This window comes from Carettochelys insculpta, chromosome 3 (genome assembly GCF_033958435.1).
Source record: "Carettochelys insculpta isolate YL-2023 chromosome 3, ASM3395843v1, whole genome shotgun sequence".
Taxonomy (NCBI): domain Eukaryota; kingdom Metazoa; phylum Chordata; order Testudines; family Carettochelyidae; genus Carettochelys; species Carettochelys insculpta.
Window position 1 is genome coordinate 208,589,644 of NC_134139.1, and position 24,412 is coordinate 208,614,055.

General features: G+C 52.1%; 1 protein-coding gene across 3 annotated transcripts in view; it reads left to right on the forward strand.

Annotated features, from left to right (window-relative positions):
* NUGGC (nuclear GTPase, germinal center associated) overlaps positions 1-24,412 on the forward strand; it is a 76,171-nt gene that overhangs the window by 15,603 nt on the left and 36,156 nt on the right. For all 3 annotated transcript variants that reach the window (XM_074989066.1, XM_074989069.1, XM_074989067.1), the window contains exons 2-9: positions 1,490-1,649; positions 10,336-10,434; positions 12,582-12,687; positions 13,671-13,893; positions 16,176-16,385; positions 17,458-17,697; positions 18,960-19,135; positions 22,472-22,490. In XM_074989066.1, coding sequence (XP_074845167.1) covers positions 1,622-1,649; positions 10,336-10,434; positions 12,582-12,687; positions 13,671-13,893; positions 16,176-16,385; positions 17,458-17,697; positions 18,960-19,135; positions 22,472-22,490 — 1,101 coding nt within the window. In that variant the 5' untranslated portion in view covers positions 1,490-1,621. The remainder of the gene's footprint in view (positions 1-1,489; positions 1,650-10,335; positions 10,435-12,581; positions 12,688-13,670; positions 13,894-16,175; positions 16,386-17,457; positions 17,698-18,959; positions 19,136-22,471; positions 22,491-24,412) is intronic.

The window sequence follows — 24,412 nt, forward strand, 5'->3', positions numbered from 1 at the left end:
GGTCACTGTTGGACAACCAGCCACCTCTGACACTCGCATGCCTCTGAGCTTTTTGCTACCTGCTCAAGTTAATGCCTTGCAAGAAGCAGGACCGTAGGCTCACAGATCTCGAGCCTGAATTCCTGCCTGTGTCTTCCTTACTAAATATCTTTAGCCGCAGGCTGGCCCCAGCACAAACAAAGCTCTGTCTGTGCGGGTCTACAGCTTCTAAGTTCATTTCTGGTTTGTCCGGGTGCTTCTAGAGGCCAGAGGCCTTTGCTGTTTGAGCAACAAAGGGTCCTGTGGCACCTTATAGACTAACAGAAAAGTTTTGAGCATGAGCTTTCGTGAGCACAGACTCACTTCATCAGATGCTGGTCTTGGAAATCTGCAGGGCCAGGTATAAATAAGCCAGAGCCAGGCTGGGGATAACAAGGTTAGCTGAGTCAGCAAGGGTGAGGCTTACTACCAGCAGTTGATCTGGAGGTGTGAACACCAAGGGAGGGGAAGGTGCTTTTGTATTTAGCCAGCCATTCGGAGTCTTTGTTTAAGCCTGAGCTGAGGGTGTCGAATTTGCAGCTCAGAAATTTCTCTTTGGAGTCTGGTCCTGAAATTTCTTTGCTATAGGATAGCTACTTTTAAGTCTGCTACTGTGTGGCCTGGGAGATTGAAGTGCTCTCCTACGGGTTTTTGTATATTGCCATTTCTGATGTCTGATTTGTATGTGTTTATTCTTTTATGTAGAGACGGTCCAGTTTGTCCAATGTATATAGCAGAGGGGCATTGCTGGCACATGATGGCATAAATTACATTGGTAGATGTGCAGCTGAATGAACCCATGATGGTGCGGCTGATCTGGTTAGGTCCTGTAATGGTGTTGCTGGTATAGTTATGTGGGCAGAGCTGGCAATGAGGTTTGTTGCATGGATGGGTCCCTGAGTTAGAGTGACTGTGGTGCAGTGTATAGTTGCTGCATATGTATTATTGTACTATTAAATAAAGCATCGGTATTATTAAAATCATTGTCTGTGTTGTAACTAAAAATCCCAAAAACTCACCTCCGGCTTTGGCCTGTGGCTTTTCCTCAGATCTCACCGTTAACTCAAAAAAAGTGCAAATCTATAATCTTCATCTCTAAGTCAAATTGGCAAGCCTTCCCAAATTTATATACCTACATATCTCGCCACCTTTTGCCCGGGGCAACAAAAGTCAGCAGGTGCACCCTGAGGCTGGGCCCTGACAAGAGCTGGCTGAGCTGCAGCAAAAGCCAGCAGAGATCTACTGTAACTACACACAGGTGGGCTTGAACCTGGGATCTCTGGAGCTTGGTGCAGCTGCCTCTACTGCAGGAACTAAAAGCCAGCTGTGTCTCAGCAAGGCCTGCGGAGGAGACTTGTTCTTTCTCTGTGCAAGTGGGTTACATGGGCAGGTTGCAATAGCAGAGTACCTGTAAGAAATGGTAAGTTACTTTCACCCCGAATGTAATCGTCATTTTTTCCTCCCCTCCCAGCACAGCTCTGGTGATAGTTACGCCTGGCAGAGTCATCCCCAGTCTCCTTTAGACTGGAATACATCCAGCGTTGGAAGAGCCCCAGCAACGTCGACTGGAACTCACTCGTAACTTCGGAGCCGGTCTTCTGGAATGGCCAGCAGCAGCTCTCGGCTCTCAGGTCAGGGGGCGAGTTCGGAAGCAGCATTCGCACTGTGAACATCACAACCCCTAGTGGGAGAGATCCCCAGCTGGTGTAGCTCAGCAGACACTGATGGACACCAGCTGGAGATCTGGCCCAGTGTTAACCCATTGCTCTCAACTTTCCGGAATGGGACATTTTCCCTGCCTGGCTGGCGCCCCAGGGGGAAAGCTGGAGGGCAGGAAAATCCATCCATCCATCCTGGGAATAGCTACAGTGGAACAAAAGCCCCAGCCCAGGTCTGCTGAGTCCTGCTGAGAGGTTAAATGGCTGTGTAGACATTCAGCTTGGGCTCAGGCCTGGAGGTCTACAGAACAAATTCACAGCCCTGCAGCCTGAGTCAGCTGCCTCCGCCCAGCTGCTGGTATGTGACTGCTGGGTGGATGCTCCCTTTGGGGCTTACAGAGCCCACTGGGGGCCTGGTCATATTAATCTTGTTAACTGGAGGCCTTTTTGCAGATAATAACTTAGCAATTAGCTGACAGGTGCACTGGGTCGAGTTACTGTAGAAAGACCAGGATATATGCAAACATCCCTGGAAGTCAGGTCATCAGTTTATAAGTTCAGAGCCAGTACCCTTCATCCTGGTTTTCCTGGTTTTCTCCTGGGGGGCGGGTTTCTGCCTCTGTTGCTCTCGATTGGCTCAGAATGGGAGTTTATTTGCATATATTGCCCCCCCATAGGTCCCCACCCAGTGAGCTGAGCCCTGCCTATGCCACCCAGGGCATTCTGAATGGTCCCAGCTTGGTTCAGTGAGGGGTGGTAATATGGAGAAGTGGCTGGATGGAGGCAGGACGTGGAGGGTAGTAAAATGCTACTATCGCTTTAGCAGGTTTTCCCTCCGTATCTTCTCAGCTGCTGACTGGTGGAAGCAGACGAGGTGGGTGAGTTAGTGACTGCAGCCGCTATAGCCAGAGAAGCTGGAGGAGGGGACCTGGCCGCCTGGTGCTGGAGACAAAAGTTCCACCCTAGGCTGGGTTGTGCGCCCGAAGCAGTAGAAGAACCCAAGGGGTTCTTGTTCCACCCCTGTGCTTCCAGCAGGGTGGCTGCATGTGTCCTGGCTTTGCCCACCAGGGGCCACGCCCGGTTCTCTCCTAGCCCACTGGGGAGGCAGGCTCTGCCCCCTTACTGCAAGGACAGATGCATCTGGCTGCTGGAACGTGTTTGTGTCAGTGCATGCTGGGAAAATCAAGGTGGGTTTCCCATAATGCCCCAGGAGCGGACGGAGTGCACAGAGCATGGAGGACCGCCCCCTCTGCACTGAGCTCTGGGGGAAAGGGAGAGTGGCCGGCCCAGTGACAGAAGGGCTGGGGCCTGGCTGTGGGAGGGCGGGCGTAGGAGAAGCAGAAATGCTGGCCAAGCTGACTCCTGGCTTTGGGCAATTAACCACGCTGCATGTGGGCACAAGTGATGTTTTGAGCCAGCCAGGCCCCTAAGTGGTGATAAATATAGCGGGAACACAATAGGGCCGGATCTTCAGCTGTAGTAAATAAGCCCAAATCCTCCCAACTTCAGTGAGAGGACACCCATTTACCCAGCTGGCGACTTGGCCCAGTGTGCAGTTGGAGCATTAGATTTGCCCCAGTAACAAACTAGCAACCCAATCCTGCAAAATGCTGAACTCCTGGGCAATGCTGGGCACCAATGACCCACACTGACATATGTAGGAGCTGAGAGCACTTCACAGGACTGGGCCCAGGGTGAAGTTCAACAAGGAGAAGTGCAGAGTCCTGCACCTGGGACTGAAGAATCCCAAGCATTGTTACCTGCTGGGGACCGACTGGCTAAGTAGCCGCGCAGCAGAAAAAGACCTGGGGATTACAGTGGATGAGAGGCTGGATATGAGTCAACAGTGTGCCCTCGTAGCCAAGAAGGCTGACGGCATATTAGGGTGTATTAGGAGAAGCATTTCCAGCAGGTCTAGAGATGTTATTCCCCTCTCTTCGGCACTGGTGATGCCACATCTGGAATATTGCATCCAGTTCTGGGCCCCCCAGTATAGAAGGGATATGGATGCACTGGAGAAGGTCCACCAGAGGGCAACAAAAATTAATAGGGGGCTGGAGCACATGACCTGTGAGGAGAGGCTGAGGAATTTGGGCTTATTTAGTTTACAGAACAGAAGACTGAGGGGTGATTTGATAGCAGCCTTCAACTTCCTGAAGGGGAGTTCTAAAGAGGATGGAGAGAGACTGTTCTCAGTGGTGTCAGATGGCAGAACAAGGAGCAATGGTCTGAAGTGACAGAGCAGGAGGTGTAGGTTGGATATTAGGAAGAACTCTTTCCCCAGGCGGGTGGTGAAGCGCTGGAATGCGTTACCTAGAGAGGTGGTGGATTCTCCATCCCTAGAGGTTTTTAAGTCCCGACTTGACAAAGAGCTGATACAGGAGGTATCTGAGCCATTAGCTATCATCTTTGGAAAATCATGGGAGACAGGAGAGATTCCAGAAGACTGGAAAAGGGCAAATATAGTGCCCATCTATAAAAAGGGGAATAAGAATAACCCAGGAAACTACAGGCCAGTCAGCTTGCCTTCGGTGCCACGAAAAATAATGGGGCAGGTAATTAAAGAAATCATCTGCAAGCACTTGGAAGGTGGTAAGGTAATAGGAAGCAGCCAGCATAGGTTTGTAAAGAATAAATCTTGTCAAACTAATCTGATAGCTTTCTTTTATAGGATAATGAGCCTTGTGGATAGGGGAGAGGCGGTAGATGTGGTATACCTAGACTTCAGTAAAGCATTTGATATGGTCTCTCATAATATTCTTATAAAAAAACTAGGCAAATACAATTTAGATGAGGCTACTATAAGGTGGGTGAACAACTGGCTGGATAACTGTACCCACAGAGTAGTTCTTAATGGTTCTCAATCCTGCTGGAAAAGTATAACAAGTGGGGTTCCGCAGGGGTCTATATTAGGACTGGTTCTGTTCAATGTCTTCATCAATGATTTAGATATTGACACAGAAAGTACGCTTATTAAGTTTGCAGATGATACCAAGCTGGGAGGGGTTGCAACTGCTTTGGAGGATAGGGTCATAATTCAAAATGATCTGGATAAATTGGAGAAATGGTCTGAGGTAAACAGGATGAAGTTTAATAAGGACAAATGCAAAGTGCTCCACTTGGGAAGGAACAATCAGTTTCACACATACAGAATGGGGAGAGACTGTCTAGGAACGACTACAGCAGAAAGGGATCTTGGCAGTTTTTCAAAGGGACATTATTAAGGGCCCAAAAGCAAGCTATCCCACTGCATAGGAAAGATAGAACACATGGCAAAAGACTGTCTTGGCTTAACCAGGAGATCTTGCATGATCTCAAAATAAAAAAGGAATCGTATAAGAAATGGAAACTAGGACAAATTACAAAGGACGAATATAGGCAAACAACACGAGCATGCAGGAGCAAGATTAGAAAGGCTAAGGCACAAAATGAGCTCAAGCTAGCTACAAGCATAAAGGGAAACAAGAAGGCTTTTTACAAATACATTGGTAACAAGAGGAAGACCAAGGAGAGGGTAGGGCCATTGGTCAGTGAGGAGGGAGAAAAAGTAACAGGGAATTTGGAAATGGCAGAGATGTTTAATGATTTCTTTGTTTCGGTCTTCACTGAGAAATCTGAAGGAATGCCTGACAGAGAGGATGCTAGTGAAAAAGGGGTAGATTTAGAAGTTGAAATAAGAAAAGAACAAATTAAAATTTACTTAGAAAAATTAGATGTCTGCAAATCACCAGGGCCTGATGAAATGCAGCCTAGAATCCTCAAGGAGCTGATAGAAGAGGTATCTGAGCCTTTAGCAATCATTTTTGGAAAATCATGGGAGGCGGGAGAGATTCCAGAAGACTGGAAAAGGGCAAATATAGTACCCATTTGTAAAAAGGGGAACAAGAATAACCTGGGAAACTACAGGCCAGTCAGCTTAACTTCTGTGCCAGGAAAGATAATGGAACAGGTAATTAAAGACATCATCTGCAAGCATTTGGAAGGTGGTAAGGTGATAGGGAACAGCCGGCATGGTTTTGTTAAAAACAGATCATGTCAAACCAATCTAATAGCTTTCTTTGATAGAATAACGAGCCTTGTGGATAAGGGAGAAGCGGTGGATGTGGTATACCTAGACTTCAGTAAAGCATTTGACATGGTCTCACATAATATACTTATCAATAAACTACGCAAATACAACTTAGATGGGGCTACTATAAGGTGGGTGAGCAACTGGCTGGATAACCGTACCCAGAGAGTAGTTCTTAATGGTTTTCAATCCTGCTGGAAAAGTATAACTAGTGGGGTTCCGCAGGGGTCTGTTTTAGGACCAGTTCTGTTCAATAGCTTCATTAACGATTTAGATATTGACATAGAAAGTACACTTATTAAGTTTGCAGATGATACCAAGCTGGGAGGGGTTGCAACTTCTTTGGAGGACAGGGTCATAATTCAAAAGGATCTGGATAAACTGGAGAAATGGGCTGAGGTAAACAGGATGAAGTTTAATAAGGACAAATGCAAAGTGCTCCACTTAGGAAGGAACAATCAGTGTCTCACATATACAGAATGGGAAAGGACTGCCTAGGAATGAGTACAGCAGAAAGGGATCTAGGGGTTATATTGGACCACAAGCTAAATATGAGTCAACAGTGTGATGCTGTTGCAAAAAAAGCAAACATGATTCTGGGATGCATTAACAGGTGTGTTGTGAACAAGACACGAGAAATCATTCTACCGCTCTACTGTGCGCTGGTTAGGCCTCAGCTGGAGTATTGTGTCCAGTTCTGGGCACCGCAGTTCAAAAAAGATGTGGAGAAACTAGAGAGGGTCCACAAAAGACCGACAAGAATGATTAAAGGTCTAGAGAATATGACCTATGAAGAAAGCTTGAAAGAATTGGGGTTGTTTAGTTTGGAAAAGAGAAGATTGAAGGGAGACGTGATAGCGGTTTTCAGGTATCTAAAAGGGAGTCATAAGGAGGAAGGAGAGAACTTGTTCTTCTTGGCCTCTGAGGATAGAACAAGAGGCAACGGGCTTAAACTGCAGCAAGGGAGGTTTAGGTTGGACATTAGGAAAAAGTCCCTAACTGTCAGGGTGGTCAAACAGTGGACTAAATTGCCAAGGGAGGTTGTGGAATCTCCATCGCTGGAGATATTTAAGAACAGGTTAGACAGATGTCTATCAGCGATGGTTTAGACAGTACTTGGTCCTGCCATTGGGGCAGGGGGCTGGACTCGATGGCCTCTCGAGGTCCCTTCCAGTCCTAGTGTTCTATGATTCTATGAAAGCCCTGGCTGGGATGATTTAGTTGGGGTTGATCCTGCTTTGGGCGGGGGGCTGGACTCGATGGCCTCCTGAGGTCCCTTCGAGCCCTGGGATTCTGTGATTTCTGTGAATGCCTCCACTGACGAGGAAGGCGCAGGTCTCGACTCGCTGAGGTGAGGTGAGGTGAACGGTGCTGCTGTTCCTTTGCTGCCGCTCCTGTTTGAGTGGCAACATGTTGTTCCTTCTCCTGGCCCAGCTGTTTGGGCTGTGAATGGATTTGCCAGAAGGATCAGATTGTTTTGTAACTGATGAGACCCTAGAGCTGTGGGAATTCCCAGCCAGAAACCCACAAAGGGTGTGGCTGCACTATAGATTTATCCTCCCTGAGTCAGCATCAAGTGATATCTCATCCGTACCCATCGTGAGAGCACAGCACGCCACGGAAGAGCAGTCATGTTCCTTTAACGGCCTGCACCCACGCTGGCCCTGCAGCCACTCACAAGAGAGGGGACCCAGAGCTTTTGTGTTACGCTTCCTCCTCTCGCATTCACAGACCCCAAGTCCAGCAGGGACCCCGGTGTTCGTCTGGTCCCGCTGGTAAAACACAGGCCTTACGCAGGCTGTGAGCATGTTTCTATGTTGCAGCAGCGAGTACAAACGTAATTAATGATGATCACTGGTTGGAGCTGATTTCTAAATCTGCTATGAATCTTGCCGCCCGCGCTGGTTACAGCTGAAGCGTCAGGTCTCTCATTGAGGGGGGTGCAAACTGGAGAACTGCAAGTCCAGGCTTTTTTTTTTTTAGGTGCACTTACGTTGAGCTTTCGTTGTGTTCTTTTGTTCCCTTGACAGCGCTGTGTGGGAGAGCTGGAAAAAGGGGTGAGCGGGTTCTTTAGACAAGGGAGTTGATTTTTGTGCGGGGGGGGGGGTTCCCCCCCGCAAGCTGGAGCCTGGGTGGAGCTCTTGAAAAACAAGATAAAGAGCTACCTGGCACTGCTGGCGGGGTGGGCAGCCTCTTTAAAAACAATGAATTGTTTGTTTTAATAGCTGGCTAGGGGAGGTGGTAGGGCTTTGCCTCCATCTGTGTAGTGAACACCCTTTCCCCCATTGTGTGCATTGTCCTGGCACCCAGGGGTGTGCTAAGTGGCAGGCGCAACATTTTGGAAGCGGGAGGGGCATAGTGTGGTTCCCCCACCCCCCGCCTCCCTTCCTGTGATCCTCCCCACAGGTTGGTGGGGCCCAGCTAATTGCAGGGCCCAAAAGGGGGGTGCAGCCTCAAAAGTTTGCTCACCCCGATCTAATTCATTCTTTTGCTCCCTGTTACCACAGAAATTCAGACTGACAGGGTTTGAAAGGCATGCTTGGAAACTAACGTGAACTAAAATTCCTGAAGAAGAGGAACAATGAAATCCCTGGGGCCCTTAGGATAAGATGCAAAAAGAGACTTTGCAGATGCAAATTCTTTCCTCCTGTTTCAGGAAGCATTTGGGTTAGCAAAAGAAATAACGAAATCCAGTGCAAACCTGAAGCTGAGCTGGTACAGAAACATGGAGCTTTGTTGTTCAGGCTGGGGGGGAAAGGGTCCTTTTGGGAGCAGAGAGAGAGAGAAAGATAGTGTTGTTAATCTCAAGGGTTCGAAATCATGAGTCAGGACTCCTGAAATACGAGATTTTTAAAAACGATGATACATTTTGCCTTATTTATTTGATAGTTGCTTTTCGAACCCTGGGATGCATTGGGATGTGTTTTCAAACTTCCCTTTTCTTCCATCAAGGCTGGAAACGTAACTCTTTTTACAAATGGGGTGTTAAGCAAAAATGCCAAATATCATGAGAGTCAGCAACACAGAAGTGGTCTTGCAGCTGAGGCTCTGAGTGGCCATTTGGGAGGTGTGCCTAGCTCAGCCAGACTTCTTGGGCAGGTCACGCAGGCTGAGGTTTCTAAAGGTGCCTAAGGCATTTGAACATCCAGTTCCCGTTGGAACTTTTCAGTGGTTGGCTGCTTTGAAAATCTCAGCCTGAATCTCTCTGTACTCCTTCCACAGCCGCACAGCAGAGATAATTACAAATCCTTCCTCCTGCCCTTTGCCATGATGCAAGCTCTGGAGGACAAGGTCTCTCTTACTCTGTTCCATGTAGGCTTTCATACCACATTCATTGCCGTAGTGCATTAAGCACCGTAACTCTACTTCTGTCACATGTTTGTTCTCGCCTCCTCTTGGCAGAGGGAGAAGCATGTGGAACGGCGTGACTGGCTTTGGAAGGGTTTTGTTATTTGTTAAATACACCTATTGCTGTACAGAAGGCAAGATCAAAGAAATGCACTTCGCCCTTGGCACTTACTGTGCTGAGGTTGGTGATGGCCTTCAGTCCTTGGGGAAGTCTATTCCACAGTCTTGGACCTGCCAAGGAAAGTTCTCTCTCCTGCCCAGACGAGCCTTGACTGGGCCAGAGAAGAAAACCTATCATGCAGGGTCTCCATTGCAGGGCATTTGAGGGTCTGTTAGGTATCCTAGGCTCAGGCCGGGGAGTGCCCTGGAGATAAGGACCCAGACCTTAAACTAAGCAGGGATCCTATGAGAACCAGAGCAGGGAGTGGAAGAGAGATGTGATGAGCTCACAGTGGGGTGTGTTGCTCAGATGATGCAGTGAGGAATTTTGTGCTTGTTGGGGTTTCCTAAAATGCTGAAGGCTTCATGACCAGCTTTAATGCATTTCTGTAGCCCAGCCAAGAGATGACAGAGGCAGGAGTCACAGTGGACAGGTTTTATTGTGAGTGCAGCACCTAGCACACCTTCAGGCTTGAGTAGTGCATATGCCAATAGCAATGATGAATTTACATTCCTCTTATTACAAAAAGGATGCGGATGCATTGGAAAGAGTCCAGTAGAGGGCAAAGAGAATGGTTGAGGGGCTGGAGCACATGACCTAGGAGGAGAAGCTGAGGGATTTGGGCTTGTTTAGTTTACAGAAGAGAAGACTGAGGGGTGATTTGATAGCAGCCTTCAGCTTCCTGAAGGGGAGCTCTAAAGAGGATGAAGAGAAACTGTTCTCAGTGGTGTCAGATGGCAGAACAAGGAGCAATGGCCTGAAGTTAGAGGGGGAGGTGTAGGATGAATATACGGAGAAATTCTTTCCCCAGGAGGGTGGTGAAGCACTAGAATGCATGGCCCAGAGAAGGTGATAAAATCTCCATCCTTAGAGGTTTTTAAGTCCTGGCTTGACAAAGCCCTGGCTGGGAGGATTTAGTTGGGGTTGGTCCTGCTTTGGGCAGGGGGTTGGACTTGATGGCCTCCTGAGGTCGCTTCCAAGCCCTGGGGTTCTATGATTCTACTTATGCCCATAAATGGAGCCGCATCTCCTCATACCGTGTAGTGACAGAACTAACGAGAATGCCCCTTTCCTCGGAAAAGGTGGCGACCGGGAAGATGCAAACGAGTCCCCTGGCAAGAAAAAGAAGCTGGACAAGTACCGAGCATTCAATTTGGAGGAGCAACAGCGCCTGAGAACCTGTGAGTAGGAAACCTGCCAGCTCCAGCTGATCCTGGGGAGCTACGCCCACGACCTGCCTGGAGCCCACAGGGCTTTGGGGTGGGGGCAAAACTGGAGCCAGCTCTGGCTGAGGAGGGGACAGAAGCGGCACTCCTTCCCCAGGGCTAGGGCGTGATAAATGCTCACGTGGGCGCTGTGGGATCAGGGCTGCAGCGTCTGGTACCAGGTGGGCTGCTTCTCCCGGCACAGGGCTGCGAGTCACTCGCTTCCAGTTGGAGGGAGTCTTGTGCCAGTTGGGAGTTAACTCCGTAACGCACCCAGCCTGCCAGCCACTCAGACGTGCTCCTCTGGGCTCCACCAGCCCTGCAGGCTGGCAAGAGACACAGGCCTGCCCTCAGGTGCCTTCCAGTGTCCTCCTGTGGTGTCCAGCTCCCAGTGACTGCCTACCCACGGAGATCCCAGCTCTCCTGCTCCCAAGGGAGGGGCGTATCCCAGCTGTGCCTCAGCCCACCGCCACCGTGCCAGGCACAGCTCCGGGGTTCTACCATGGGAAAAGGAAGGGGGGTTCGTTTAGGAAGACGAGAGATTCAACCGGGGACGAGCGTGAGTGATGGACACAAAAGGTTTCATTGCAAACGAAACTACGAGCCAGGAATTAGGCTCCACCCTTACCAGCCATTACCTCTCCCAGACGCCAGAGTTAGGGTCACACCCTGGCAGTCACCCTTTTGCAGCGCTTGCAAGTCCTAAGTAGCCAGGACCCCCCTTCCATGAGCCAGCCCCCCTCATCCTGACATCCCCTAAGCCACCTTTTGTCTTTGCTCACAGGCACAGCCACCCCTAGGTGCCACCTCTGTGGGCACTGCAGAGCTGGAGCACCCATGGAAAAAACTGTGGGTGTTCAGTACCCCCCCAGCAACCAGCTCCCTCCTCCATCCCAGAGGGTGTGAGGCTGGGTGGAAAGAGGCGAGGCAGGGGCAGAGTGGGGCAGGAAGTGGGGCGGAGACTTTGGGGAACCTGTGGGGCATGGGTGGGGCCTAGGTTGGAAGCAGAGGTGGCGAAAGTACCCAAAAAGTTACTTGAGTAAAAATGCAGCTGCTTTCACTTCTGGGTACTCGAGTACAATAAAAATGTGATGTTATATGGTGTGTGCTTTTTCTAACATAGTTTCCCAGAGAGACACTGGTGACTTGTACTTAAGTACCTCTCCCCAGAGCAGCTGTGCTTTTACTCAAGTAACTTTTTGGGTACTTTCGCCACCTCTGGTTGGAAGAGGCAGGGCAGGGATACAGGGACAGGGGCCTGGTGTGGGCAGGGCTGGGGGCAGAGTGGGAAGCTGGCACCCCAAGGCTTGGAGGGAGCTGGCACCTGTCTGGCCATCTCCTCCCTGCCCCGTTGTTCTGTTCCACTGCCAAGTCATGTTGAGATGTGTGGTTTGTCTCTGGTGGTTTCCCAGCGACTATTCTGAGCTGAGGCATTGCAGGTTTGGCTAGCCAGGATGGAGTGTCTGGAGCTCCACCAAGATGTATGATTCCCTAGTGAGTCGCTTCACTCCAAGTCCTTCAGGGCACACACATCTACAGAGTGACACGACTCCTTAAGCATTACCCACCCAGGCCTCTCACAATGACTCAGAGCACTGAGAAGGTACTGACCTTCAGTGGAGACCTCACCAAGATGGAGGACTACCACGACAGCCAAGTTTTAGGCTTGAGTTTGTCAAGTCTGAGCGGTAGTTGCTTGTAGAGGGCATAGAAGTCTCTGCCAGTGGGTCCCCAAGGGGCTTCAGTGTCACAGAGGGGGATACCAGACCCCACCTTATCCCCCTCCACAAGAAGGCTCAATGTTCTCCTGCAGTCGTCTGCACCAGGGGATTCCACTCTGGCTGCCAGCCCGCCTGCAGTGCTCACACCAACTGGAGTCTGGCCACAGGGCCTCATTCCCAAAGCTCATCTGAAGTAGCCTCTGGCTGGGCTGAGGCAGTGGCTCAGAGGATGAGAAGCCATCGGCTGAGTCACCAGCACCATTTCCTATAGCGCCTCGGGTTTTCCCGGATGGTTGCATGTTCTTCCACAGGGTTAGCACAATCCTGCTGGCTGGTGAGAGCTGAGTCTGTCCCAGAGGTTGCCAATGCTGATCCTCACATATCGTTGTCTTCTCCTGCCAGATGAAAGTACGGAATCCAGGACCAGGAAAGTTGTGCACACTGCGTACAAGAAGCTGACCACCTCTCTGCCCCAGGAAAACATGTCAAATGAGATTAAATATCTCACGTGAGTCTGCAGCTCACATTCTCCCTTAAAGCCTAAGTGACTGAGACCCCACAGCCTCAGCACACATAGAGCTCTGCTTACCTTCCCCATGGACAGACCCATGTCTGCTGCAATTGAAGGGTTCTGGTGCAGGCCTGTCTCTAGCTAGGCCCATAGGAACTGACAGACAGGACAGAGCAGGGTCCCTCTAGCCTGGTGTTCTGCCTCTGACAGAGGCAGCGCCAGCTGCTGCAGAGAACAGCGCTCTTGGGGGATGTCCCTGCTGTGTGGACAGGTTGTTCCCCAGCCCTGTACGGCTCCTGGCAAAGAGAACACCACTGCAGATACCGGCTCGCACAGGTCTCGCCCAGGGCCCCCGGAGCAAAGAGCAGCAGGGACACCCCGATGGTGCTGGTCCTATTGTCTCTTGCTGCTTGGGAAGCCAGGACAAGCAGAGAGCTGGTCTGATGGCACAGGGCCCTTTGTAGGCTGCTGTGGATTCCCATGCGTCTCTGGGAATGCTCCCAGTTTGGGATTGGGCTCTGCTACCTTTCCCACCCCAAAGAGGACGGCATGGGGAGAACAAGACCACAAGGTGCGTGTCTACGCTGCCTTGCAAACCTGGGTCCATGGGACCCGCCCCCGGGGAACTGGAGTTTGGGCAGCTTCCTGGCATGGCAAACCCAGGTTTATGGTGGCCTGGCTCAGGACACACAGCTGTGCTTGCACATCCATAGTGCCCTACGCTGACCTGAGCCAGCCCTTCTGCCCCAGGGGTGTATCCCAGAGTCCCTGCGGCTGTTCTAAGCCTTGGTTCGTGGTGGGAAAACTTGTCTGTCCCACCTGCCAAGCCTTAGCGGCAGTGGAGTCCGACGCAGCGGTCAGCAAAATCAGTGGGGTGAGGAGACGGGGACTCCAGTGGGCTGGGTTGGTGGGGAAGGGAGCTGCCTGGCCCTGCCCAAACACACGGCTCTGCCTAACCCTCCCTCCTTCCTCCTCCGAAGGAGCCGCCTCTCCACCCTGAAGGAAAAGGCTTCCTTGGACCCCATTTACATCGGGCTCTTCGGCAGCACCGGGGCTGGGAAGAGCTCCCTGCTCAACGCCATCATCAACCAGCAGTTCTTCCTGCCGGTGTCCGGGAGCCGTATCTGCACCTCCTGCATTGTGCAAGTCAGCAGCAGTCAGGGCGGGAACTACGAGGCAAAAATTCACCTGCTCTCCTTACAGGCAAGAGTGGCTGCTCCGTGTGGGCCAGGGCCCTGAGGTGTTCTGCAGGGCACCCTCCTAGCTGCAGGGTGCACAGTCACAGCCCCTCCAGAGGGCAGCCCAGAAGGCCTCTGCTGGCTGCTTCTTGCATTAAACCTCAGCCCAGTCTGATGCGGGCCAAGGGCTCCAGGAAGGAATGGGGCAGGGCTGGGCCTGGTTCTCTGCTGCTTCCAAGACCTGGAGCGGAGAGGCGGAAGCCACTGCTGCTCCGTGGAGGAATTCTGCACCCTAAAGGCATCTGTGCAGAATCTGAAAATAACACCATGGCTGCAATTAATTTTTGGCCATTTATTCAAAACACCCGTCAGCGAGTCCAGGAACCAAAGCCGTTCAGGAAATGCTTTCTGACAGCCGGATTCCTCACTAGCCCATTAATGCCGCCTGTGAGGAGTAATTCAGTGCAGCTGAAATACAGAGCTGCATTTCCCACACCCCTCAGCCATGGTGCAAAGCCTGGGGGAGCCAGGGACGATGGAGGAGCTGAGGGAGAGGGGAGTCATTGCTGGGAAGGAGCCTGGGTGTGAGCTTGGGGAGGAAAAGTTTGGTTATAGGGGGTGCAGAAGGTTTGTTAGGGAGCTTCCCCCAGGCTCTCCTGTTCATAGCAGCTGTTTCTGGCAAGCCCCAGCTGGGAGAAGGAAAGGAAGGAGCCTCCAGGCCCTTCTTTGCAGCAGGCCAGGCCAGGAGTCCCATGAGTTGATGCCTTCCTGCTCTTGTGGCCCAGCAGGGCAGGCTTGGGCCGGGCTGAGGCCTGGGGTGATGTGAGTCAGGGGTTAGGTGGGACTACAGCTGCACTGCCAGCAGGAGTGGATTTAGTGATGGGCAGTGATCCCCTCCGTGGGCAGAATGAATTTTGTTGTGTGCGCCAAGGCATGCGCAGCTGTGCACCACCAATAGGAACACACGCTGCCCATTGTGGGTGCTGCGGGCGCTCTGCCAATCTGCTGGGCGGCACCTGACTCTCTCCTGGGTGGCTGCTCCAGCGCTCAGCTGACAGGGAACGCTGGTGATGGGGCTGCACCAGGGCTGGGAAGAGGGAAGGGTTGGTGCTGCCCTGGGAGGGGCTCTGGGCTCCAGCAGGGGGTCGGGGGCGGGATGAGGCCTGGTGCGGAGGGGGAAGGGAGGGGTGGGGAATGGGGCGGGGGAGGCCTAACCTCCGCTAACTGCCAGTTCACCGAATGCCCATGGTGCAGGGACAAGGTGGAGGTGCAGGGCCACACGGGGCCGGGGCAGATGTGTCGGACTCAATGGGCAAAAGGAGGAACTGCAGCAACGTTCCAGCAGCAGCTTGTCTTCTGTACAAAAAAAATTAAAAATACAAATAGCTCATTAATTATGCATGCGCACAGTAGCACAGGAACCCCCTGCGATGGGGCGGCCTAACCACGTTGACCCGCTACAGGAGGCCAGAGGCCTTGCCACACCCCATCCCAGTGAGAGGAGCAGACGAGAGATCCTCCAGGCAGGATAGAACGTTTTTCTGTGCTGCAGCCAATCAGGGCCCGGCAGGCTGATATAAAAGAAGCTGCTGCGCCAAGGCCTGGCAGTTCCTCTCAGGTGCTTATCCCAGGCACATCTCTATTGTCACGGGGGAGGGGGCGGGGGTGGGGCCCAGCAGCACTTTGGACAGCTCTGAGTACTAGCTGAGCCTAGACATGAGCAAGGCTCAGGTCCAATGGCCGAAGACCAGTCAGAAGCCTAACCCAAGAGCTGACAGGACGGGGGACAGGGCTAGTCAGAACCTAGCCCCAGAGTCTTGGAGGCAATTGGGAAAAGACCTTATGCAGCACCCCTTTGCCTCAGGGTGCCCTTGTGAGCAGTGACCCAAGTAAATGGCACTTCCTTCCCTGCTTTGCTTGCAATTAGCCAGAGGGGAGTCCAGCTGCTGGAGCCACAGCTGGTTCATTCCCTGCACAAGGGAGGGAGCCGCTCCGGCTGCTTCTGAGCTATTATTCCCCATGCATTGTCCGGCAGCACCCAGCCACTTTCCAGCCCCTGCCCTCCCATGCCTTCTGCTCAGCTCTGGAATGGCTCTTTCGTCCCCCTGCTCAGAACGCTATCGCAGCAGAGCCACTGGTCTGAGGTCTCAGCACCCCCAGCGCGGTGGAAACCTGCTACCGGCAGTGCCCTACTCCCATCTGTCCCCAACTTTGGCATTATCCCACAACAGCCTTTCCCAGCCCTGACCCCCTCCCCGCCAGGCGCCCAAGACAGCAATGGCCTGTTGACCTTGCTCTGTGCTGCAGGAATGGCAGGAAGAACTGAAGAACCTGGTGGAGCTGGTGGGCAGACCTGAGGAGGAGGAAGAAGGGGAGGAAGACACAGGAGAAGCTGTCCGAAAGCTTCGCACGCTCTACGGGAGACACGCTGAAACCAGATCTCACGAAGACCTGCTGCGGATGAAGCTGCTGGTCACCATCCCTAGCTCCAAATATATCCTGCTGAGGGGAGCCCGGGTGAGTAAGTGTGTTCCTAAGTGCCAAAGCCAGACCCTTGTGACCACTTCATCTCAGCTCCTGCATCACACAGGCACTGAGCCCAGCAGCTTGCAGCTGTGCTGGAGGGGCAGCCCAGTGAATGGAGGTAGGGACAACGGGGCAGATGGCCCCAGGCCTGGCATTTCGAAGGGCCCGAGCTCCATCTGCCACTGCTACTAATTTGCCAGTGGCGTGGGGGCAGCTCTGGGCCCTTCTCAAGTGCTGTGGCGGTGCTCGGTGTAGGAGCCTAGTGTCTGAGCCTGGGAGGTGCTGAGGGCTGAATGCTCAAGGCTGCCCCTTGCAGAGTGCAGAGCTGGGCCCCCCTACAACCTTGCCCCAGCTGTCAGCCCTGCTGTGGGAGTGCTGGTCTCAGAAGGACGTCCCATCCTACTGCATAGAAGCTACACAAGGGAGATTCCACCCCATTGCCTGAGAAGCGGTATTTTGCCTTTCCCACTGCATTACTGCCTATGTCTACACTGCCGTTCCACCTCTGTCCACTCTGCCCGGTCAGGGAGCCTGGGCTTTTCTCACCTCAAGCAAACATGAGAAAAGGCTGCCTGCCAGCTCAGATTTCCTCTTCCTCATAGAGCCAAAGTGCAGAAGGGAGCACTGGACTCAACCCCTTCCTACAGAACACAGGCCAGAGAACTTCCCCGCTCTAATTCCTAGATCTGAGAGAAAACTGTCTAATCATAATAGCAATATGGCCAGTCCTGGCGAATCCACCAGGTGTCCTGGGGATCTTTTCCAGTGATTCATTATCCTCCTTGTTAGCCTGAATTTGTCTAGCTTCAGCTTTCAGCCACTGGCTCAGGTTTCTCCTTTCTCTGCTAGGCTGAAGAGACCATTAGCAAATACATGTTCCCCATGTAGGTACTTACACCCTGCAATAAAGTCACTCCTTAGCCTCTTCTTTGTTCAGGTCATTTAATTAAGCTCATTGAGTCTCTCACTATCAGATATGTTTTCTCACCCTTTGATTCTCCTTGAAAACAAAAAAGCAGTCCAGTAGCACAGGGTGGAGTTTAATTTCTGGATTTTGTCTCAGGCAAAAGAACTTGCCGACATACTGGACCCTTACGTCCGGTGTCAGGACGAGAAGGAGGAGGAGGAGGAGGAGGAGGAGCAGGGACTGGATGACGAGAAAGCCAAGATGCGACTCTGGCCCCTAATCAAATACGTGGAAGTGACGATTCCGAAGTCGGACGTGATCCCGGAGGGCGTTGTGTTTGTGGATATCCCCGGGACGGGAGATTACAATAGCAAGAGGGACGAAATGTGGAAAGAGGTGACGCCCCAGCTCCGTGGCGCGGGGAAGGAAACACGGATTTGTTGTTTGGTGGGAGAGCGTTCAACGTTGATTGGAGTGTCACCCCGGTTGTGTCGTACAGCAGGGGAGCTCTCGGGAGGGCGCTGTGCTCTGGGCCTGGGGAGGAAACGCGGATTTGTTGCTTGGTGGGAGAGCATCGTACATAAGGGGAGCTCTCAGGATTGCACTGTGCTGTGGGCCTGGGGACCTTTAGTGGAATGGCCAGAAGCAGCGTCTGCCCCAGACGGCGAGGGGGCTCCCCTGATATTAGCTAACGGGGTTTCCCAACTGGGGTCCTTCACTGCCCCTGGATTCCTGTAGCCCACGGTGAGCTCCAGCCACGCTGAGCTAGGAACCGGAGGTCCTTCCTCTGCAGTGCAGACCTGGCAGTGATCAGGGAAGCAGGACAATGGGCCCCACTACTGTGGGGAACTTTCCTGGCTTATGCATGAAGCTCCGCCCCACGTTGCCTCATGCAGCTCCCCTCACACAAAGGGCAGGACCCCTGGCTCCCTCATTGGCCCGTCTGCCCTGTCAATAAGGCTGACCTGAAGCATCTCCTCTCCCTATTGGCCCTGGGGACTTTCAGTCTCAGTGCCTCACTTTCTCATTGGCCCTTCCATTTTCTATTGGCACCAGGAGAGGGCCAGGCAACCTCCCCACCCCACTGAGCGGCCAGCCGTCCCCTCCCATCACATGCTCCTTTGTCGTCTCTCCGCTCGGCCTGTCCTACTGAGTGTCTGCACACACAGCAGCTACACCCTCACCGCTGCCCGGGCGCAGGGTTGCCAGGTGCTGCTGTTTTCCAGCCATGCAGTGTTTTCCCTTCCAGACTCGCTAAAGTGGCAGGCTCCCGCTGCATCCGATCCAAGCGCTGCTGCTGTTCGGTCAGCACAAAGTCTAGGGACGTAAGGGGCATTAGCAGAACTGCCCTAGCCCGGGAGACCGTCTAGGTGAGGACAAGTTTGCAGCTTGCTGAGATGGAGCAGGGCCACTCAGAGCCCCGCTTGCGTGTTGGCCTAGGTTGCCCATCGCTGTCTCAGACCCTCCAGCTAGTGCAGCCCTGAGCATCACAGGCTCGTGCTAGCAGGGGGGTTTGAGCCTGTACGTTGCTAGCACAGCCCTGCAAAGGTGAACAGTCTGCACAGCCGCTGGGCATCGGAGCAGCTCAGCGCCTTGCAGGCTGGAGCCTGGCTGCCTGGTGGCTCCCAGCTATAATTCTCTCTCTCCTTCTCCTTAAGAGCATCAATAAATGTTCGGTCATCTGGATTGTCAGCGACATTGAGCGAGTGGTGGGGAACAAAACCGACGAACTGCTGCTGGCGGAGAGCATCAAAGCGTACCAAGGCGGGATGTGCAGTGACCTCGCCCTGGTGGTTACGAAGTCGGACAAGCTCCATCTCAAGGAGTACCTGAGGTAGTGGACTAGACCATGCCCAGGCCTCGGGGCCTGGAATCCTTCCTTTGGGGATTTACCAAAGCAAAAAAGCAGGCCAGTAACATTTTGAACACTAACAAAATAATTTATTAGTTTAATAAATAATTTAATTCTATTTTAATTAATTTTAAAAGAATAATTTATTAATACCTTTGATTTCATAATATTAATGTAATTAACAATTTGTCTTTGTTAGTCTTTAAAGTGCTACTTGACTGCTTTTTTGCTTTGATAGTATATAGACTAGCACGGCTCCCTCTCTGTAACTGTTGGAGATTTACCATGTCTCCGCCTGTCTGCCTCCTGCAGTCCCCACTCCGGCCTCACAGCTAGGCCCTCCTTGCCCCGCTGCTGCTGTCTTCTCACTGCAGTGCCTCACACAGCTCCTGGACTAGATAGGAGGAAAGTGCAGGCATCTGTGTGGGTCACACAGTGCCTCGGGAAGGGCCTGCAGCAGGAATCGAGCCTGGGGACTCAGAATGTAAAAGCAGAAGCCTGTGCTGCCTAGAGCCGGGCTTCTCGAACTCCATTGTGTGGTGACCCCCTTCTGACAACACAAATTGCTGCAGGACCAAAGCCCGAGCCCCTCTGCCTTGGATGAGGGGGCCAAAGCTGTTGCTCTAGTACCATTGCCACTTTTGGGTAGAATCAGAACTGCCACCTGTGTGTCATAGGCCCTGTAGTGCCTGCTAATGGAGAATCTCCAGTAGCCCAAGTGTTGGAGGCAGGGGCCCAGAATCTGAGCTCTGCCATGCAGGGCTGAAGCTCTCAGGATCTGGCCCTGAGCAGAGGGGTTGGGCTCCAGTCCCTGACCTCTCTCAGCCCTGGGGGGTCCATTAAAATGGGGCTGCAGCCCACTTTGGTGTCCTGACCCCCAGTCCAAGAACCGCTGGCCTAAACGAAAAGACCCTGCTGTGTAAGCCAAGCCTGCAGCCAGCTACTCACTATGCTGGGCTTCAGGGGTGACTCTCACTCAGGAGGCAGAACAGGAAGTTTATTAGGCGACAGAGGCCCAGTTTCTCACAGAAGAGTCACTGCAGCAATCAGAGACAGTCATTCCAACCTGTCCTGGGGAGAGCAGCGCGAGGGAGGCCCCTCTGGGGTGTAGCTTTCCCCTCGCCAGGCTGGCTGCCTTCTAGCTCCCTCTCTCCCCAGCTTCTAACTGCTGCCTCCAATTCAAACCATGCTTGGCTCCTCCCTGCTCCTTGTTCAGGGCAGAGGTGTTACCTGCAGGCTTAGGGTGCAGCCCCAGGGGCCCATCCTTAGCCGCTGGGAGCTGCTCTGCCTGTCTCACACACATCCAGCCTGACACTCACACGCACCCCCCCCCCACTCCATCACACTCACTCACCGAGGCTCCGTCTGCTCTCTGGACATGTTGTCACAGGTGTGGGTTAACTCTATATTTGAGGGGTGAGGCTTTGCGGGGGTGGGGCTGGGGGGGGGGGGGGACAGCTGCAGGAGGCTCAGCAGGGCAGGGGCTCAAGTCCAGGGAGGGGTCGTCTGGGATTCCAGGTGCAGGTGGGGTTTGGGGCGGGGCGGGTCTGGGTGCAGGAGGTGAGGCTCCGTGGGGCAGTGGTCAAGGTGCATAGGACTTGGTGCAGGGGGCTCTGGGTGCGTGGGGGTTTGGGCAGAGAGAGGCAGCTCCCCACACAGCGCTCTCTCCTCCCACAGCTGAAGAGTGACATTGCTGGGAGTGAGGCTGGGGGTGCAGAGCTTCCTGGAGCCAGGGGAGGGCCCTGTGGTGGGTCTGACCCGTCCCTGCTGGTCCCTGCCCACAGCCGCCCTGCAAAGCCAGGCTCACAGCTGATCATTAATTACATTAAAATTATTAAATTAAAAGTATTATTAAATTAAATTAAACAGATCTTTGTGATTTCATTCTAATTTCATTCCTTTTAATTTAACAGCTTAATTTAATTTAATTTAATTTAACAGTTTAAGTCGCTTCCCCTGCTAGCTGCAGACACCAGCCTGTCTGGTGTAGAATACCCACTGTCTTCTCCTCCACTGGTGACTTTCACAGTGTAGCTGACCTCTTCCTGCAATTGCGGATACAAAGAGCCCACTGAATTTGGCCACGGCTGGTTTGAAGTGTGGGCCTCTTCCTTTGCCTGCAGAAAAACTGTTTATCAGTCCCCTGATAGGCCAGGCTTAGACACGTTTTAGGTGCACACTGAGTTTGTCCTTTCCCCGTGATAGACTATGTGCCAGCTTCGAGGTCTATATATTGACAACAGTGTGTTAGGTGTCATGAGTAAGCCAGGCCTGATGAGAGTTGCTGACCAAGAGCTAAACTGCCAATGGGCATGTGTGTCACTGGGGGTTATGGAAAAATAGGGCATTTTGTCATTGTCCTCTACAGGAATTCTTGTACCTTCCCCCAGAGCGTGTGGCGCTGGCCACTGCTGGAGACAGGATGCTAGGCGAGAGGGACTTTGGGTCTGTCCAGTCCGGCACCGCCGATGAACGTACTAAACCCTGTTTTCCACTTTGCAAAGTGTCTGTTGTCACCTCCCCAGAGCCCCTGCTCATATTTATGTGGCAGTCGGCTTGGTACCATTCTGTTAGGCGAGATGAATAGCTAATAGGGATGCTCAGTACCAGCGGTGGCCAACCTGTTTTCACTGGAGGCCACATGGCAATTTTTCACATTTTCCAGGGACCAAAAACAAAATAGCCTCAACTCTGTCTCCCCCCTGCCCCCGGCTTAACACCTCACAGCCCCAAACCCAGGATTAACTACCTCACACAGGAGCTGCATGTGCTGCTGTCCCTGGGTGCTCCTTCACCAGGCCACTGTCTCCTCCTCACCGCAGCTGCACAGTTCCCCCCAGCCCTCCTACTCCCTTTCCCCATGTATGGAGCATGCGGCTCTCTGCCCTGCCATGCTGAAATCATGGGACTCAGTTTAATTGGTTTAATGGACGGAGCTCTCCTACCAGCCATGTAACCAATGAAATTGAGTTCTACTCTTTTAGCATGGCAGGGCAGGGAGCCGGAGAAGGAGTCAGCAGTGGCAGTGTCTGGAGCCACAAATGGCTCCTTAAAGAGCCACATGCAGCTGGGAGCTGCCCAGCTGGTTTTCAGAATGGCACCACTGACAGCTTCATGGGCTGGATGAAAAGGCTCTGTGGGCCAGATTCTGGCCTGTGGGCCATGTGTTGACCACCCTGATCTAGATGGTGCTTGGTCCTGTCATGAGGGCAGGGACTGGATTTGGTGGCTTTTTGAGAACCCTTCCACTTCTAGCATTCTACGATTCTATGATTGTTTGCCAAACCTAGTTAACGGTGTCTTTGTTTGCATTTTCAGTGAACGAAAAGTGAAAAATGTGAGTATTTTCTGATTTCTTTCAAAAGTAAATTGCAGCCTTAAAATGAAAACTCTCTGAAAGCAAAGGAGAGGTGAGGGATTTGTTCTCTGGAGGGTTTATTTACAAGCCTCACATGGTAACATCACAGCAGGTGAGCCAGTAAGAGGCCTGGTTAGCGTTAAGAGGAGGTGCACGGTTACACTTGTTAAAACTAGGCATTTATAGCATCCGCTGGACCCAGTCTCGGTGTCACCTGCTCACTCACCACGCGTGAGCTTTGGGTGGGCAAGAAAAGTCCAGTTTAGACAGTCGGGATAAGATTACCAGAGCTATCGGCACCTGTAGCTCTTCTTCAAGTGCTCGTTCATGTCTGTTCCGTCGGAGGGGGGTAGCTCCCCATGTGCCCTGGGGCAGGATGCTTTTCCCTCAGCAGGAGCTGGCAGGGACTGGCTCTGGTGGCCTCTAGAGCGGTGTCCACATGGCGCACTACAAGGGGTGCTGCCGGCTCCCTCACCCTCTGTTATTTCGTGCTGCCAGTGAGGATGCTGGAACATCTGCTGTGCCAGCCAGTGTGATGTGTTCTCCATTCTTGGGAACTTTGCAGAACCTGCTGTTTAGTTGTCCATGGTCAGGAGTCGAATTCGTTACCCTGCGCAGTAATTTGATGTCTTTGTTCAACTGTAACAGGACTCAGCCAGGGGATGGGGCATGCCTCAATTTAACCCCTTTGATCACTGCGTTAAGCAAAGCAATTCTCTTCCCAAGAATTCAGCCACCCAGATAATACTGAGCCATTTATTAGCAATGCATTGGGGAAGGCTCGACAAAGCTCTTCCCAGGAGCTCCCCGAAACACACATCATTATATCTTAGTTACATAAGTCATATATATCGTTATATCAGCTACAGCTAATTTGATCAGTTCTTTGTTCAAGAAGGACTGGATCTTGTACAAAGGGATGGGGCCAGAGTAATGAGGGTCCAAGAGGGGGAGCTAACTGGGTCTATAGATTAGGGGAGAATAAGCAGAGGAAGCAGCTTAACCAAAGAACTTCTTGTAAGACAGCAGATGAAGGAGGGTTACAATTTTAACAAACTCAGCGAGAGGTTTAACAGTCCTCAAGGTCTCTGTTGCAGCTGGGCTGTTACCTCAGTCAGGCAATGCAAAGACTGTCTAACAGTTGCAAACAGCCTGTGCCGGCTCACCCTGCTGAGTTAAAATGCTGCTGCAGCTGCACTTTCAAGTTTTCAGGGTAGACAAAGCCTCAGTTAGCAAAAGAAATAAAATATCAGCGCACAGTCTAAACTCTCAACCCTATTAGAATGGGCAGCAACTCGATTAAGCAGGTTTTTTCACCCCACTGCATGTTGCAGTCCTTGAACCTGGGCCAGTCTCCTCTGTCAGAGTCTTCAGGCAATATGCTCTTTCATCTTGATTCCCAACTGCTGGTAACTACCCTCTGGGAAAGATTTTCCAAGCAGTTAGGCCCGCAGTAGTACCATGGGCCATTTTTTTTCTAGTTTGTTTATGAGAAAGTCATGGGAGAAAGTATCAGCAGCCTCGCTCCGCTCAAGATATATCACATCTACCACTTCCTCCCTCTTCACAATGCTTATTTCCCTGGCAAGGGAAGCTGTTAGGTGCATTAGACATTTGTTCTTAACATATTTGCATAGACTGTTAGTTATGCAGCGCTGTTTGAACAGTACTTTGTTAGAAAGCACAATAGAGAAATTCTAGTCCACCCCAGCAGGGTCTACATGGACCCATGAATGTGCAACACCTTAGTGGGAGCAAGAAATCACATCTCTGTATTAGGCATTATGGCTTCATGCAGAACGCTCTGAAATATCTGCTGTAGCTCCAACAGGGGCGATGGGCTTGATGAAGACATTCCTGTGTGAGATTTGCTCCTTCTTGTGTTGCAAGCCAAATTAGAG